The sequence below is a fragment of the Caretta caretta genome, chromosome 8 (genome assembly GCF_965140235.1).
Source record: "Caretta caretta isolate rCarCar2 chromosome 8, rCarCar1.hap1, whole genome shotgun sequence".
Classification (NCBI taxonomy): Eukaryota; Metazoa; Chordata; order Testudines; family Cheloniidae; genus Caretta; species Caretta caretta.
The window spans coordinates 75,655,217-75,673,809 of record NC_134213.1 but is presented as its reverse complement, the minus strand read 5'-3'; the positions used below and the strand labels follow the sequence as shown (position 1 = coordinate 75,673,809).

Sequence of the window (18,593 nt, the reverse complement as noted above, 5' to 3'; positions counted from 1 at the left end):
TGTTTCCATAATATAAGAACTAGGGGCCACCAAATGAAATTAATGGGCAGCAGGTTTAAAACAAATAAAAGAAAGTTCTTTTTCACACAGTGCACAGTCAACCTGTGGAACTCCTTGCCTGAGGAGGTTGTGAAGGCTAGGATTGTAACAGGGTTTAAAAGAGAACTAGATAAATTCATGGAGGTTAAGTCCATTAATGGCTATTAGCCAGGATGGGTAAGGAATGGTGTCCTTAGCCTCTGTTTGTGAGAGGGTGGAGATGGATGGCAGGAGAGAGATCACTTGATCATTACCTGTTAGGTTCACTCCCTCTGGGGCACTTGGCATTGGCCACTGTTGGCAGACAGGATACTGGGCTGGATGGACCTTTGGTCTGACCCAGTATGGCCATTCTTATGTTCTTAGGTGTCTGTGACTTTTTATATCAGGGTTTGAATTTGCCACTAAAAGAGACAATATTCCTTTGCATGGATGGATTCCAACTGGTTGGAAACTGAGGCAGACGTGCATGTCATGCAATGGCTTGCCATAGGAGGGCACCCCAGGCAGGGGGCACCTTATCACAGGGAGGAACTAGTTTATTTAACTAATAATTTCCATCCTTGGTTCTAAAATTCTGAGACAAACTGATACTCTCCTCATAGATTATGCAGCAGTCACTTGCTTAGTTGCACTTACTTTGTCATTAAATAAAAATATGGGCAATCTTCAAATTATATATATACACACACATACATACAGATACACACAGATTTAGATTTACTCTAGTTCTGATTACATCTCACCTATCTGAGTTTTGGAGAAGATCTGTTTCAGCCCCTTCAGGAAGCAACAGCACTAAATCTAGAAGTGAAACCAGCTGGGGTCCAGTAAACCACTTACTGTCATTTGCTTTCTGGAAAGCAATAGGGAAAAAGAGAGAAAAAGTTTAAATTCACACTTTGCGTAATCATGTAGTATAACAATATGACCACTGGGCAGTGTCTGAAAATGAGGAAATCAATTTACGGAAAAAGATGTATACAGATTACCATAAAATGATCAAAATATACTAATCTTTTCAAGATCAGACATTTCCACACTCTTTCCCCAGCTCACCCACTCAAGCTATCCATTCTATTCTTATCTGAGTCATCAGACTCTCTTCCCATTTCTACTCTTCCCAGTCCCACCTAACCACGCCATTCTTTGAGTCTGTTAATATGATCTTTAAATCAACTGGCTCAGCCACTGTTGAGCAATGTTAGGCACACTCTATCACATGGTTCAAGTATGCTGCTATTGCAGGACTTATAGCTCCCAACAACCTAACAAACTAGGTTGGGGACTAGGACCAGGAATCAGACCCAGATGTCCTACATGACTGGGAACACACTAGGCCAGACCCAGAACTCTTTAAATTAAAAGCAAAAAGACATCAATGCAATGTTACAAGTGAGATTTTAAATACATAAACCAGGAAATCCAAAATTATGGTTCCTTTGAAACTAACTTGACCCCTTGCACAAAGTATTTTGTCTTATTATATTTAATACAAATTTTAGTGTATGTAATATGGCTACCTTATGGGTGGCTGTGGGAATCATGGCTTTGAATTTTTTTTTTATTTTTTTTTGTAGCTGAGACTAACTCATAATATTGAATTAATCTGAATTTTAAAAAAATCCAAATAAGGGTATTAAAGAAAAGAAGAAGAAGTGTGCCCGTGAGTTTGGCTATGCATAATCAAACCACACTTACTTTAAATGTTATGCACCAGAAGCATAACAGTAATAATTACAGGCACTGGGGCCCCAACAGGCACTGGGCCCCTTCTAGAATTCCTCATGCCCTCTTAAGGTAGGTGAGTAATGCAAGGATGGGAACAGTTGATGGGAGGGATCTTTCAGTTCTTATATGACTCCCACCAGCAATGCAGAATCCAAGTACTTCACAACATTAATGATCATTTTCTCCCAACACCTGGGCGAGGTACAAAAGTATTATCACCATTTTACAGATGGGAAACAGAGGCATAGAGAGAAACACAGAAGTTTTCAAACCTAGGTGCCTAAAGGTAGGTTCCTAAACCTATATTTGGACACAAAGATAATAGTGGCCTATCTCAGAAGTGCCAAGGACCAACACATCCCACTGAAGTAAATGGAAACAGCAGGTCGTGCGCACCTTTGAAAAATCAGACCATTTTTAGTTTAGGCACTTTCACTGGAAAACTTTGGCCTAAGCAACTTGCACAAGATACCACAAGAAGTCTGTGGCAGAGTCAGGAACTGAACCCAGATCCCCTGAGCCCAATCCAGTACCTCAACCAAAAGAGCATCTTTTCTCTGTCCTTTGGATAAAGAACTATGTGATGATATCCCAGTATCAATAAGGAAAACAACATACTTTTGAGACTAAGCATGAGAAACTGCTGCACAAACGGTAATTTTAGGAGAATTCATTGAAAACAGCTTGGAATGAAACAGTCATCTCAATCATACATTATCTTACTACTGCTGTTATGCTATAATGAAGTGTCATGTCACAGCATGTGTGGGACAGAGAGAAGTGGTTAATTATTCTGGTGGATATTAACACCACCCACAGGTAAAATTAGAAGGATATCTACCAACAAAGCCCCAATTCAGGAAGGCATCCTGAGTCAGGACAACAGTGTCAATGGGATGTAAGCATGTACGGAAGTGTTTTTCTAAATCGGCCAGAAGAGTGATCTTTAGAAAGCTGGGTGTGCATACTATCATTGCAGTAGTAGCATCACCTGCTAAGATTGCCCAACACCTCCCATTATCAGAACTTGTTTTCAGATACTTTTATATAACTTTGCCAAACTTTAATCATTTGGGCTAAAATAGTTCCATGCTGGGTATCTACCTCAAACTATTTTTTTTTTAAATTTCAATGGAAACAGTTCAGTAGCTTCCAAGAAGGGAAAAATACATTTTGCCCATGTTAAAAAAAATCTGGTAACCTCGTCTTTGAAAAACTCAAGTGCACTCCTGCTTTGGAGCAGCAGCTACAGAGAAAGTCAGACTTCAGCCTGTAAATAAAATAGTATGTAGTTGTGTAATTACAGATTGTATCATAATGCATAACCTTAAGGAGGACAAATTAATGTTGCACAGGCAACTTTAATTCTTGCATTTCTTAACTTTAAATATGCAAGGTCAAGCACTCAAATCTCCTTTTAACACAGTATTTTCATATGTAATACATAAATAATGTGGAGCCTAAACTGTATGAATTCTTTAAAAACGGTATTGAAAGCACTTTCTAAAGTAGGAACTTACAATATTCTCACCTTTAATGATAAATCAATCTGATTTTTGATATTTTGTATAACATAGCCTTCTACGCCAGCGTGGTTGCTTGTCTTCAATAAACACCTTTAAAGTAAAATAGAGAAAGACAGTATCTCCTAGATATTGCATTACATTTCATTGAAAAAATATAGATTAAATTCTGGCTTCATAGAAATAAATGGGAGTTTTGCCATTGACTTCAAGGGGGCCAGGATTTTACCCCTAATCTTTGGAGTTCACAAAAGGGCTGGCTTCAGTGTTTTGTTTTTTAGTAACAAGAAAACTAAAATCAATTGCCATTGTCATGAAATTAACATGGTAGCTCCTATGTGAGCTCCTATGCAGTGTTAGGATATAGATAGATATTCAGGCCTGTCTGTAAAGGCCTACGCTCTAAGAATTTAGGTGTATTCTTATCACTTGGCTAGTTCTAGAGGTACAAAAGAAAGAATCAAAATCACTGTCTGCTGGTGTAAGGGCTCTCTCTTACTGTGACAGTCTGAGGCCCTGTTCTTAGGCTAAGGCCTTCGGCTAAGCAACAGAGGCAGCCATAAGCTGGGAAGCGAACGGTCACATCCTCACATTCCAAACTAGTCACATTGAAATAAGGTGCTATTGGGCTGGTAGGAATACAATCCTGTCCTGATAGTGCCTATCACCTCCAGAGAAAGGGAAGTGCCTAGAAAATGTAAAGGGAAACTTAGTTTGATAGCTTTCTGTCTGGCAAGAACTCACTTATCAATAGCTGGGATGTGAAATCCTCACTTCTGTATTGTTTTGTCATTATAGTTCCCACTTTGCTATTGTTTGTCTGTATAACCTCTGTCTGGTTCCGTGATTGTTTCTGTCTGCTGTATAATTAATTTTGCTGGGTGTAAACTAAATTAAGGTGGTGGGATATAATTGGGTACATAATCATGTTACAATATGTTAGGATTGGTTAGTTAAATTTCAGAAACATGATTAGTTAAGGTATAGCAAAGCAGAACTCAAGTTTTACTATATAGTCTGCAGTCAATCAGGAAGTGAGGGGGTGGGTGTGTGGGGGAGATGGGAACAGGGAATGGGGTGGGGAAATTGCAATCATGTTTTGCTAAAGGGGGAAATTGGAACAGGGAATGGGGTAAGGAAATTGGAATCATGTTTTGCTAAGGGCAGGAATGGGAACAGGGACACAGGTGTAAGGCTCTGTGGTGTCAGAGCTGGGAAGGGGGACACTAAGGAAGGAAACTGGAATCATGTTTGCTGGAAGTTCACCCCAAGAAACATCAAATTGTTTGCACCTTTGGACTTTGGGTATTGTTGCTCTCTGTTAATGTGAGAAGGACCAGGGAAGTAAGTGGGTGAAGGAATAAGCCCCCTAACATGCAGTTACCATGATTTCTGACTGAGTTACTAGGCAATTAAAGGTTTCAGAGTAACAGCCGTGTTAGTCTGTATTCGCAAAAAGAAAAGGAGTACTTGTGGCACCTTAGAGACTAACCAATTTATTTGAGCATGAGCTTTCGTGAGCTACAGCTCACTTCATCGGATGAAAGCTCATGCTCAAATAAATTGGTTAGTCTCTAAGGTGCCACAAGTACTCCTTTTCTTTAGGCAATTAAATTGCATCAAGACATGTTTTTCTGCATTTCATGCAGGATGCATACCTGAACAAAGTGTATTTTCCCTCTGCATCAAACTTGTCTATATATAACTGCAATATCTTCAAACTCTTCTTTCGCTAAAAGAAAAAAATTCTATGAAGACATTTGCAGTTAATTAAAATAAAACAAATTTAGCACTTCTAACCCCCCGGAATGATTAAATTACATACCAGATTCTCTATAGGACAAAGGGTCATCACTTTAACCAAATCCTGCAGTTGGAAAAAAGTACATAAAGTTTTGTTGTACCTACACAATTGTATCTTGTATAGAGCTGACTAAATTCTAGTCAAATCATGAACATAAAATCAAAACATGTTTTTATAAAAAGGAAAAGCTAGGAAATTCAGAGCTGTTAGACTGTCTGTTTTTAAGACAGAATACTATACACATGGGTGTTGAAGGGGTCTCAGGCTGCAAGTAAGAAAAACAAGTGGTAAAAGCTGTAGTAAGACACAGAGGAGTGAATTAAGGACAGAATAGCAGAGTGTAGGACTCAACCTCAGATTTTCTACTGGGTCTGGGATTGCCATGAAACTATATCAAATGTCAAAAGAAATCACTGTCTGTTTTGACAAAGTGGTATCAGTTTTCCCTTCCATAGGGAAAATTTCCCTGCTTTCCTACTCCACATGGGAGCATTATAAGGATTACTTAGAATATCATACATTTTCTGTAGGGCTGTCGATTAATCACAGTTAACTCACGTGATTAACTCAAAAACATTAATCGTGATTAATTGCAGTTTTAGTCACACTCTCAAACAATAAATACCAATTGAAATGTATTAAATATTTTGGATGTTTTCCTACATTTTCATATATATTGTATTCTGTGTTGTAATTGAAATCAAAATATATATTTTTATTATAAATATTTGCACTGTAAAATTATAAACAAAAAATAGTATTTTTCAATTCACCTCATACAAGTACTGTAGTGCAAACTCTTTGTCTTGAAAGTGCAACTTACAAATGTAGATTTTTTTTTGTTACATAACTGCACTCAAAAACAAAACAATGTAAAACTTGAGAGACTACAAGTCCACTCAGTCCTACTTCTTCTTCAGCCAATCGCTAAGACAAACAAGTTCGTTTACATTAACAGGAGATAATGCTGCCCTCTTCTTATTTAAAATGTCACCAGAAAGTGAGAACAGGCATTTGCACGGCACTTTTGTAGTCAGCATTGCAAGATATTTACGTGCCAGATATGCTAAACATTTATATGTCCCTTCATGCTTCAGCCACCATTCCAGAGGACATGCTTCTATGCTGATGACGCTCATTAAAAAAATAATGTGTTAATTAAATTTGTGACTGAACTTTCTTGGGGGAGAATTGTATGTCCCCTGCTGTTTTATCTGCATTCTGCCATATATTTCATGTTACAGCAGTCTCGGATGAGGACCCAGCACACGTTGTTCATTTTAAGAACACTTCCACTGCAGATTTGACAAAACGCAAAGAAGGTTCCAATGTAAGATTTCTAAAGATAGCTACAGCAGTGGTTCTCAAACTATGGCTGCCGTTGGTTCAGGGAAAACTCCTGGTAGGCTAGGCTGGTTTACCTGCCGCGTCTGCAGGTTCAGCTGATCGCGACTCCCACTGGCCGTGGTTCACCACTCCAGGCCAATGGGGGCTGCGGGAAGCGGCACGGGCCTAGGGATGTGCTGGCCGCCCTTCCAGCAGCCCCTACTGGCCTGGAGCGGTGAACCACGGCCAGTGGGAGCCACGATCGGCCGAACCTGTGGACGCGGCAGGTAAACAAACTGGCCTGGCCCGCCAGGAGCTTTTCCTGAACAAGCGGCGGCCCTAGTTTGAGAACCACTGCGCTACAGTACTCGACCAAAGGTTTAAGAATCTGAAGTGCCTTCCAAAATCTGAAAGGGATGAGGTGCAGAGCATGCTTTCAGAAGTCTTAAAAGAGCAAGACTCTGAAGTGGAAACTACAGAACACAAACCACCAAAAAAGAAAATCAACCTTCTGCTGGTGGGATCTGACAGATGATGAAAATGAACATGCATTGGTCCACACTGCTTTGGATTGTTATGGAGCAGAACCCGTCATCAGCATATACGCATGTCCCCTGAAATGGTGCTTGAAGCATGAAGGGACATATGAATCTTTAGCGCTTTTGGCACTTAAATATCTTGTGACGCTGGCTACAACAGTGCCATGAGAATGCCTGTTCTCACTTTCAGGTGACATTGTAAACAAGAAGCAGGCAGCATTATCTCCTGCAAATGTAAACAAAATTGTTTGTCTGAGTGATTGGCTGAACAAGAAGTAGGATTGAGTGGACTTGCAGGGTCTAAAATTTTACATTTTTTTTTTTGACTGCAGGTTTGTTTGTTTGTTTTTAACAATTCTACATTTGTAAGTTCAACTTTCATGATAAGGAGATTTCAATTCACCTAATACATGTTCTGTAGTGCAAAATACTATTTCTTTTGTTTTTTTACAGTGCAAATACTTGTAATCAAAAATAAATATAAAGTGAGCACTGTACACTTTATATTCTGTGTTGCAATTGAAATCAATATATTTGAAAATGTAGAAAACATCCAAAAATGTTTAAGTAAATGGTATTCTATCATTAACAGTGCGATTAATCACGCGATTAATTTTTTTTTAATCGTGCAACTAATCGTGATTAATTTTTTTTATAATTTTCTGTACATAAGCTGTAAGATGTTTGTGGGCACTAATGAGAAATAAATAACTGAAATGACTGAAAATACTGAAACGAAAGTAAGCAAAATAGCAGTTAGGTATGGCCTGCATCTGTGGATGATCTAAAACTGGGAACCAACCAAGTGAGCAGTTAACCATATTTTAAAAGTATTTTGAAACTTGAAATACTGTATAATTGAGTAAACATCAAGTATAGTTTCTGAATTTAATAGAGATTTATTACTAGCCCTGTAAGTAAAATCTATAAGGAATATATTTCAAGTTTATATTTATGGTTATATTTAGAAATGTATTATTAAATGGGTCTGAGCCAATATGGATTTGTGAAAGGTAGATCATGTCAGAAATTCTTAGACTCATCGACTTTGAGGCCAGAAAGGACCATCATGATCATCTACTCTAATCTCCTGCACATTGCAGGCCACAGGACCTCACCCACCCACTCCTGTAATAGATCCCTAACCTCTGGCCGAGTTACTGAAGTTCTCAAATCATGATTTAAAGACTTCAAGTTACAAACAATCCACCATTTACACTAGTTTAAACTTGCAAGTTGACCCATGCCCTGTGTTGCAGAGGAAGGCGAATAACTCCCAAGGTCTCTGCCATCTGATCCGGGGGTAAATTCCTTCCCAGTGCCAAATATGGCAATCAGTTAGACCCTGAGCATATGGACAAGACCCACAAGCCAGACACCTAGGAAAGAATTCTCTGTATTAACTCAGCCCTCCCTATCTGGTGTCCCATCAGAAGCCATAGGAAATATATGCTGCTAGCAGTCACAGATTGGCTACATGCCATTGTAGACAGTCTCATCACACCATCCCCTCCATAAATTTGTCAAGCTCAACTCTTGAAGCCAGTTAGGTTTTTGGTCCCCACTGCTTCCCTTGGAAGGCTATTCCAAAACTTCACTCCTCTGATGATTAGAAACCTTCATCTAATTTCAAGCCTAAACTTGTTGATGGCCAGTTTATATCCATTTGTTCTTGTGTCCACTTTCTTAGTGGATGTTGATAAGGAGTAAATGAGACAGAGCTTTATAATGAGAATGGACTGATATCTAGTATTGATTTACACAAAGCTGTATAAAGATCACTAAATTTACCATGGATACTAAAATAGAGCAAGTGGTCAAGACTTCATGGATGAACTATTCTGAAAATATTCTTGATAGATTAGGCTTAGAAGAGGAGTTTGAAATTTAAAAAGTATAAGGTGATGCATTTGCAAAGAAACAACAATGAAACTAGGAATAGTTTAAATGTCATTGAATTAGCTATTGTGGTCAGTAGAAAAAGCATGCATGTATTAATAGACCTTACGCTGAAATTCTCAGTCCAGTGTGCAACAAATGCGAAGGAGGACAACAGAATATTGGTTTTGTGACAAAGTTCCTCCTCTACCTTGGTGGGTCTTGCACTTATTGGCAGAGTTGCTCGCCTCGGAGATTCACGGCAGCCCTCAGTTTGGCCGTTTTCGTGAACCCACAGTCCAGGTCAATTCCTCCTGTGTCTGACCAGGAGTTGGGAGGCTTGGAGGGAACCGGGGCCCACCCTCTACTCCGGGTTCCAGGCCAGGGCCCTGTGGAATGCAGCTGTCCAGAGTGCCTCCTGGAACAGCTGTGCGACAGCTACAACTCCCTGGGCTATTTCCCCATGGCCTCCTCCCAACACCTTCTTTATCCTCACCACAGGACCTTCCTCCTCGTGTCTGATAATGCTTGTACTCCTCAGTCCTCCAGCAGTAAGCATTCTCACTCTCAGCTCCTAGTGCCTCTTGCTCCCAGCTCCTCACACATGCACCACAAACTGAAGTGAGCTCCTTTTTAATCCCAGGTGTCCTGATTAGCCTGCCTTCATTGATTCTAGCAGCTTCTTGATTGGCTGCAGGTGTTCTAATCAGCCTGTCTTAATTGTTTCCAGAAAGTTCCTGATTGTTCTGGAACCTTCCCTGTTACCTTACCCAGGGAAAAGGGACCTACTTAACCTGGGGCTAATAAATCTGCCTTCTATCACTCTCTTGTAGCCATCTGGCCCGACCCTGCCACAGTTTCTATCAACACAAATATAACCTCTAATATTGTGTGCTCTCACTTGGATTAGACTAAATCTGGTATAATTTTAGTTATATTTTAACATGTATTTGTAGAATATGATGTAGGTAAAAATGCAACCAATGGAACTTAGGTTCCTATTTATGAGGAGAGTGACAATTGAGATTGTTTCACAAGAGAGAAGACTTAAGACTTAACACTGAAGGGAATACATATTTTATTTAGAGGGTAGCGAACTGGTGGAATGGCCTTCTTGCACTCCTCTGGCATAAAATTGTTTTTTAAATTTTAAAAAACTTCAAGTTAAATGTTTAAAAAGCTTCACTATATAGGAAGGCATCAAACAATTCCAGACACAAGGGTACCTGTCTTGTTTCCAATCCTTCACAAACTTATAGCAAATTAAGATGCAGAAATCTGAATTCATCATCGAAATTTTATATATAAAAATGGCACTGCATATTTGCATTCACAATGTTCACCCTGCTAGCTGGGATGAGACTTTTACTAAGATAGGAGCAAAGGAGTCCCCTTTTGTTGCGAGTATGGAGGGAGGAGAACAGATGAAGCAGTTTCATACCCCCAGTTTTTCCCCCCTTTGGTGGGTGAAAGTTGTTGCTTAACTCTTCTTTTCCCTTTCTCTTCCCCAGCCTGCTTCTTCATGCTGCATAATGTGTGTAGGGGAGGGGGGAAGGGACAGGGACATGACAGTCACATGTTGCACCTGAATCCAATCTCTGGGGCTTGTCCTGCCCACCACGATTGCCACTGGATGGCAATGGGATATAGGGATGCTGTTTGGTGGTGAAAGAAAGGGGGTGATAAACTTTGCTTCCTAGGTGGATAACCATTGCAGGCTCCCTGTTCCAGTTAACAATTCTTAATAGCAAGATACTGGATGGTTTCAAAATCAATTAAGTTTTTGAGTGAGGCAATCCTTTTATTCTCTAAATTCTTCTCTCTCAACCCACCTAGGGAACAGCTAGACATGACATGGCATTTTAAGTAAAAATACTTGTTTACATTGCATCCTAATACCTGAGGTGCTGTAATGAAGCCTTTGAATTCCAAATACTGGTGGTGAAGGCTATTATCTCCCATTCTCAATAAACAGTTTCCAAGCAGGTCCTACAAGCAATAAAAAATAATTTTGAAGGCAACGTAACTTTGCACTTGTACAGTACTTTAATCCAAGGTCCTCAAACCACTTCACAAACTAAGGCCGCAATCCTGCAAACATTTATGCATGTATTTAAGATTTATTCATATGCAACGTGCTTTCAAGACTGGGGCTTATCTGATTAAGCCTCAATAACTCTAAAATTATAGTATGCAATATTATCCTCATCTTTTACAGACAAGGGAAATTAAGGTTGTACCATAACATAGATTACAAAGAATATTCAATATTTGATTTAAAAAAAAGGAACTTACAAGTCCTTTAGTTAACACAGATTCTTCTGTCCTACAAGAAATTAAGAAAATCACCAGTTTCAAAGTATGAATTCAAAAATGTTTTGTTGATGTTTAAGAATTAACTAAGTAGTACAGGATCTATCTAAAAACAAGCTCAGCTACCAACAGTTCCTATTCTGCTTCCTGTCATCATTCCGTCAACTGAATTATTTAACTACACTAAACAGAAGAGTTTGTAGATTTGACTCCTTTTGAGATCAAGAGCTGATATTTCCATTCTATATTTATGAGCGTTCAAAGGAAAGAGCTCAAGTCCCTCAGAAGCCATGATATTAAAAGGAAGAAAATGGTACTTTCCCAACTGTAGAACTCTGCAAACTTTTTCCAAACATGACCAGAAGAGAGTGAATCCTAATCTAAAGAGACTGAAAAGTTTAGGCCAAGTTGTAGCAAGGCACAGTGGAGTGTTCATCTTAATTGGTGATAATCTATGAAACACTCATGCTTGTAGAGTAGTACTTGGACTTATTCTTTGTAGACAATAAAGGGGCAAATGACTACAACACTTAAGTAAGTCTGGTGTTCTATTTATTGAAGGCCATGATACAGATGAAGATAGCATACTATCATAGGCTAGAGTCAAATATTTCCATGGCAACCTCACTTCATTCTCAACTGTGTAATTTAGTTACAGAAGTACTACTAAATATTCAAATTCAGAAAACTGGAATGTTTAAAATGTTCTTAGTTTGGGTTTCCATAAATAAAACACAGTTGTGAAACGAATACTGTAAAACATACTGAAAAATGTAAGAGCATATCACATAGAAGTATTGTGTTTGGGACAACTTTTTACAACTCTTTGGCGGGAAGGGGCATCATCTTGTGCTGAGCCGTACCATATTAACACTCAGTTTCAAAAGAGTTTTCCCCCACAATTTGAATCGTAAATTCAAAGTCTGATTTCATAAATTACTACTACAGATCAGAAAGCAACTGTGGGACAATTAAACCAGACAAACAAGAAACAAATCCAGTATTTGAAACTCCAAATTTTGTATGATCTTACCTTTTCAATAGGACCTCAATATGTGTCATGTTGCACTGTAGAAGATATGATGGACTAAAACAGAAAAATTATTTATAAATATAATTGCAGAGACCACACTGCCTACATGTTGATATATAAATAGTCTCTGTGGAACTATATATAGGAATAGTAACTATTTCATAAAATTAAAAGTAATTTTAGGCTAAATGGATACCTTCAAAATGGATGTGTGCTAAAAATCAGGATGTCCCCCCTCAACTCTCCCACACTTGTTTATCACCACACTAAGGTTCCAATCCTGCAAACACTTACATGCTTAATTTTAAACATATAAATAGTCCATGGCTCCTTCTGTGAGACTACTTATGTCTAAAATTAAGCACACACATAAGTTTCTGCAGAATTGGGGCCTAAAAGAGAAAACACCTCTGCACACATACCGTTTATTACATGACCGTTGCCCTGAAATGAATGCTAATGTAACACAAAGGCTTACACAATAATTAGTGATTAATATTAAAAGAGCTACAGCTCACTTCATTGGATTCTGTAGCTCACAAAAGTTTATGCTCAAATAAATCTGTTAGTCTCTAAGGTGCCACAAGTACTCCTTTTCTCTTTGCGAATACAGACTAACACGGCTGCTACTCTGAAACCTAATAGTAAAAGGTTTTCTTCTGCTCCTGATAATGTCTTTAAAGAACCTCAACAAATCAGCCACTATTAATAAATGGAGGGAAAATAGCTCTTACCTAAAGACCATTGGAAAACAATCAATACCAAAGTACTGAACATACACAAGATATGACAGACATGCCAAAGAATCTGCAGAATGCTTTCCATCTACATCCAAAAAATCCTGATTATCCCAGTTCTGATTTCTGCTTCCATGGTGTAAAAACAATGTTGGTAACAATTCTCTTATATCCAATAAAATACCCTGTTTATTTTAAAAAAAAAAGTCAATTCCATATAGCCGCTTTATAAAAGGAAATACAGATATTAAGTTTTAAATTAGGATTCACATTTTAAATTTTATATAGTAAAATCTCTACCTACCATATGTACAATCATTCCTGAAAATATTTTTTGTAATTATGTGTATAGTTACAGACATCAAAACTACATTTAAGGAAATTATTAAGGTGGCAAAGTCAAGCACTCAAAGGTTAGGAAATGCCTGAATTGACATTGCCTGTGCAATCTTAATTTGGCCACCTTGTGTGTATACTCTATGACACAGTGTTTAATTACATGATCACAAATTCTTTTTCCCCCCACAAACCTTTGCCTCACTTAGTGCACAGAATGGATGATGCTCACATAATGACCAGCTATTCTGTATTTTGTTTTCTCTTCATTGTTCAAAGTGCAATCCCAGACATTATTTGCCACATAGTATTCAAACCCTGCTCTGAAGACACAGTTATTAATTTCCTTACGGGCTAACAGGAAATAGTCCATTACGACTCAGTTATCTAGGACCTACACAAAGAGCAATCTCTCCTAATCAGGGTTGGAGACACGGGTTGTGTGATCTAATAAGATGGCACTGCAATTATTTACCCTGTAGATTAGCTTCCTGAAATTTCAGTTAATATTACTAGAGCCATGTGCGGGACTATTTTTAATCCCACTCCTGTCAGACCCCGCAATACCCACTCCTATCCACTCCCGCTATTATGGCAGAGGGTTCTGCGGAAACCCTGGGATCCTGGTCCCACTGCAGGGCTCTAGTTTATACACCCCAATTCAAGATATCACTTATGCATGCGTTTAAGAACAACTGAAGTCAGGGACTGAAGCACATGTTTAACGTTAGGTTTGTGCTTAAGTGGGTGTCCTGAATAGAAAATACTCTTAACTTTATCCAACATATGATACTCTTAGATTTTTAAAGTGCAGCTCTACCCAATGACATCAATTATTATAAAAAGGAAAGGGCTATAGTAAGTAGAAGGACAAACTCGGTTCTTTTAAAAAGCCGAACACAGAATTGCATTAGTTTTGGTCACGTAGGGACCTCACCTCATTGTCTCCTTTTAGAAGCCCAGATAGATTAGTACATCTATGGGGATGGGGCCAGCTGCAGAAGAGAGGAGGCTGCTGATCATTCAGAGAGCAGCAGCCCAAAGAGATGTACCATGTGGGCTGAATTTGGTCCATTAAATGCTAGTCATTTATTGCATAACATTCACAGATTTTTTACTTTCAAAGCCAAGTTTTGTTGACCATAGGGATCTGATATTATTCCAAGTCTGTACCTTCATCAGCACTACCCTACAGAATCTCATAAACCATCTTACTAACCAAATCAGGAAGCCAACTGATTATAGTGAATACTGAATTGTAGTGACTGATTTTGTAAGTCAATATAATTCGTTTTAACTGCACTTACTAGAATTTCAGCTGCAAAATGCCTTAAGGGATCTTCTTCAATATCTTCATGCAGCTGATCAAGCTGTGCTATTAATAAGGGGTATTTCAAGCTTTTCAAACAACTGAAACAAAAGAAGATGATTATAATTAGAACCTTTTAACAAAAACCACTACCAAAACCACCAATACAGAATATAATGACATTGTCTCCAGGGGGTCTGAAACTGTTATACCCCTTACCCCTGCTGCTGCTCATGGTGGATTGAAGGGGGAGTTTCCAATCTCAGGGACTGGCTCCGCTTCCTGTTTTTCGTCCCTATACTCTCATGGCTGGGGGCACAGCTTGGATCCTGATGCCTCCAAAGAGGGATGTCCCTCATCCTGGTGTAAATGCAAGGAAGGAGTAGGGGCCATTGGCTGGGCTTCCCACCCCTTATACAAGTACTTTTCTACCACCTGCCAGCCAGGAGGGGAATGAGCGTTGCCCTTCCTCTCATAGTTCGCAAATATGGAAGGGTTTGTTTTTTTAAAAACACATTAAAAACAGTTTATTTGATAAACTATAAAACATCAACAGTATATTCACTGCTGGTGCAAGAAATTTTGATTGCTCATTTTGTTTCATTACACATGCATTTTAAGCAGAAGTAAGCTACTCACAATTTTAGCAATTCTTCTTTGAGCTCCTTGTCATCATTTTCTGTTGAGCCTTCCATATTTTTAACAACTTCATCCACAAAAGGTTTAGCAAAATCTACTACTGCATTGCAACACTGGCAGAGGCCAAGTTTATCTTCTTGTATTTGTTCTTTTGTGTAAGGTACAGGCAGGAGAGAGAGTTGATTTAAAATGGTAGACAAAGATAAACCCACTGAGTATGACTTCTTGCTATGAAGTTTCAATAGAACTGAAATAAAAAGAAAAAGTGTTGTTAAACATCTAGTTATCTACTATTTCTCCCCACAAGTGATGTTACAGAGGTGGAACATCTTAATTTCTCTCATTTATAACACAAAAGCTTTTGCCTGCTGTAGCAGATTCAGGGTTTGAGAAAAAGCAAAGAATAAGATCTGTGTTGAGTTAGGTGACTGTATTGAACAGCCTTTGGTTCAAAAAAAAATAAAATCAAACCTGCAATACTATGAACAAGTGCAGAGACACCAGGATTCTACACCTGTTAGTTTTGGGATGTTATAACTACCAGCACCATAGGCTTGAGTATTGCAAAGAAATATCACAACAGCATCCCATGCATTTTAATATACAACAAATCCTGACTCTGTAAAGAGGACATAAATACTGAAAATTTCTCTCTTATATCACTGGCCCAAAGGGGCAAACCCTTCCTGGCCCTGAAAACATCTGTACCACCAAAGTGTTTCTAATCTTGGCAAAACAAGAGACTATACCAAATGTCTGCTGAAATCTGGCCCTTTTGCACCACATCAGGACTGTTCTGATCAGTGTAGCACTGGCCCCAAAATCAGTGTGCCGCAATTAGCTCCTTTACAGACTCCTCCCTCATCTCAGCTGCACTTAGTGACACGGGGTGCAGCTGAGAAGCTAGTCCACAGACTCTTAACAGAAGACATTGTTCTAATTACCAAAACATTCCCCTTAAATTCCAACATAATTTTAGCAGCCTGTATCTTGTGAACCACTAAGGTTAGGCTTGGTCTACACTTAAAACTTATGCCAGTATAGCTATATTGGGCAGGGGTGTGAAAAAACCACATGCTAGTGAGAAAGCTATGCTGACAAAATCTCCAGCGTAGACCTCCAGAAGAGTAGTTCTGTTGGCATAGTTAACGCCATTCAGGGAGGCAGTATTCGCATACCAGCACAAAAACTCCTTCTCTTGGTATATGCCGTGTCTACAGGGGACATTCCTTTGAAAGAAACATTGATTTTAAGCTCTAGTGGGTCTCAGGACAGCAGCCACTAATATCGTATCAGAACTGAAATGAAAAGAACTAGTGAATAAAAAAAATATTAGATTGATGCGATTTTCAGATCAGATATATTGTGCAGGCTAAAATGCAATGCTTTATACCACTAGAAAAACTGCATTCACAGCTAGTGTTTTCAGTGGTGAGAGGTGTTACATTCTGTCCTCCAAGCTCACAGGTATTTTTTTAAGCAAATATGCAGTTTGTGACTTTCACTGATATGCAGGAATTGGTTAACTTTCAATACCTATAAAGGGCAAGTGAATAAAAGGCATAGATACAGATGACTGTTTCAGGAGGAGGAGGGCAACCCACAGAAAGTAAAATATTTGTAGTACAAGCAATGGTTGAGTATTGCGTTTCAGCAGATGCCCATTTGAAATATTCTGCATTTAAACCATTAATTGTGTCCTCAGGCACTCTTATAACAGGTCTCAATAAGTACTGAAATTATATTTCACGTGCTCCCCCAGAACACTAGGTGTTCTAGAGCACTACTTTAAATACAACTAATAAAACAATCAGATTAGAAATGTTCCAAATCTTTTTCAACAGCAACTAAATGAATGCACTAAAATGGAGTAGGAAAGCTATTTTGTTTAAGTGTACAATCAGATAGGAAAGTGCTCATTACCTGTCTGCAGAGGTTGAAGCAAGAGCAGAATAGTTTGGGATATCTGTTCCCCAGAGGTCTGCTCAATCTGCTCAAGTAAACCCAATAAAAGTTCCTTTGGATTACACAGCTGCAAGAAAGGATCAAGCCACTGTACTGTTGTTTATCTCTAAAGTAATACATTAAGTACCTTTACAATAATAAATGTACTTCCAAAACTGTAACACAATTTTCGCATGACAAGGACAGAAGATGCAAAACATCCAGGACATTATTGTTACAAAAAACCAAAACCTAAAAACCAAAAAAAGCTCATGCTTTCTTTAAAATAGTAGTTTTCAACATTTTTGAGCTGAGTTCCCTCTCTGAGTTACAATTTTTGGATGTGCCCCTGCAATACCTGCTCCTCCCTCCTCGGGGTTTCAGGATGTGGGAAGAAGTGTGCCTTGGTCTCTGGGAGTGGAGCCAGTGCTGGGCATGAACGTGTTGACATTGACTTGGTGGCCTGCTGAGGGGAGTCAGGGGATGGAGGCAGTGCTCCCTCTCTGAACCCCCCGGCGTGGAGCACGCCCGAGCTCCTCTAAACATTCCTTTCCACCCCTCTAAGGGGGAACGCCCTACAGTTTGAAAACTTCTGCTTTAAAACATGCATTTAGAATGAAGTCACATGTAAGGATATTTAGATTGCTATGGCCAAATAACATTTAATTCTACTTTGGTATGAGACCACTTTAACTGGTAGAGGTAAAAGAAAAAGTTCAGCATGTACTCTACTGCTTGAATTAAATTCAAAATGATACATTTTTACAAAATCTTATATATCACTTGTCTGCCTATGCTCTTCCACATTTATATTGCTGTCAAGGGTTCAACAAGAGACAACAAATATCAGGACTTTAATATCATTAAACAACATCCAGTCCAGGATGGAAAATCCATTATTCAATTCAAGGAAGTTTTCTGGTTAAAGTAAAGATTTACAGAACAAACACTGTAACATTAAGAGACTTGAATAAAGTACTGTAATTGTATAATAATTATATGAGATTCGCCTTTATTAAGACTACATGGTTCAACAACATACCTGCACCAACTGATCTAGTATTTTCAGACAATGTTCTCTCTTCTCATCTTCCTGCTTATAACTCAAAATGGATCTAACAAGAGGACAAATAAGATTCCAGCCCATACTCTTGACAATAACCTGTAAATCAGATTTACAGAGAAAACAGGCCAAAATTTAGTGGATTTAAAATACAATCCTAAATGAATACATATATACGTCAAAAAGAGTCAATAGATTATGGATGACAAACAGATGAATGATGGATGACATCAAGAAGGCTGAGGTGTTTAATGCCTAGTTTACTTCAGGTTTCAGAGTACCGCAGTCTTCATTAAAAAAGTCAACTGTGTCCGGATGCTTAATACAATTAATATTAATAAGGGGAAAGGAACACAAGTCAGAATAGGGAAAGAACAGG

The 18,593-nt window shown here is 38.6% G+C and overlaps 1 protein-coding gene across 1 annotated transcript in view; it reads right to left on the bottom strand.

The window, feature by feature from the left end:
* Window positions 1-18,593, bottom strand: part of GLMN (glomulin, FKBP associated protein) — a 45,582-nt gene that overhangs the window by 14,513 nt on the left and 12,476 nt on the right. The window contains exons 4-15 of the mRNA XM_048861639.2: window positions 18,194-18,313; window positions 17,131-17,239; window positions 15,208-15,454; window positions 14,567-14,669; window positions 12,921-13,108; window positions 12,187-12,240; window positions 11,136-11,166; window positions 10,740-10,829; window positions 5,119-5,160; window positions 4,952-5,025; window positions 3,302-3,386; window positions 786-895 (exon numbers count right to left, since the gene is read on the bottom strand). Coding sequence (XP_048717596.1) covers window positions 786-895; window positions 3,302-3,386; window positions 4,952-5,025; window positions 5,119-5,160; window positions 10,740-10,829; window positions 11,136-11,166; window positions 12,187-12,240; window positions 12,921-13,108; window positions 14,567-14,669; window positions 15,208-15,454; window positions 17,131-17,239; window positions 18,194-18,313 — 1,253 coding nt within the window. The remainder of the gene's footprint in view (window positions 1-785; window positions 896-3,301; window positions 3,387-4,951; window positions 5,026-5,118; window positions 5,161-10,739; window positions 10,830-11,135; window positions 11,167-12,186; window positions 12,241-12,920; window positions 13,109-14,566; window positions 14,670-15,207; window positions 15,455-17,130; window positions 17,240-18,193; window positions 18,314-18,593) is intronic.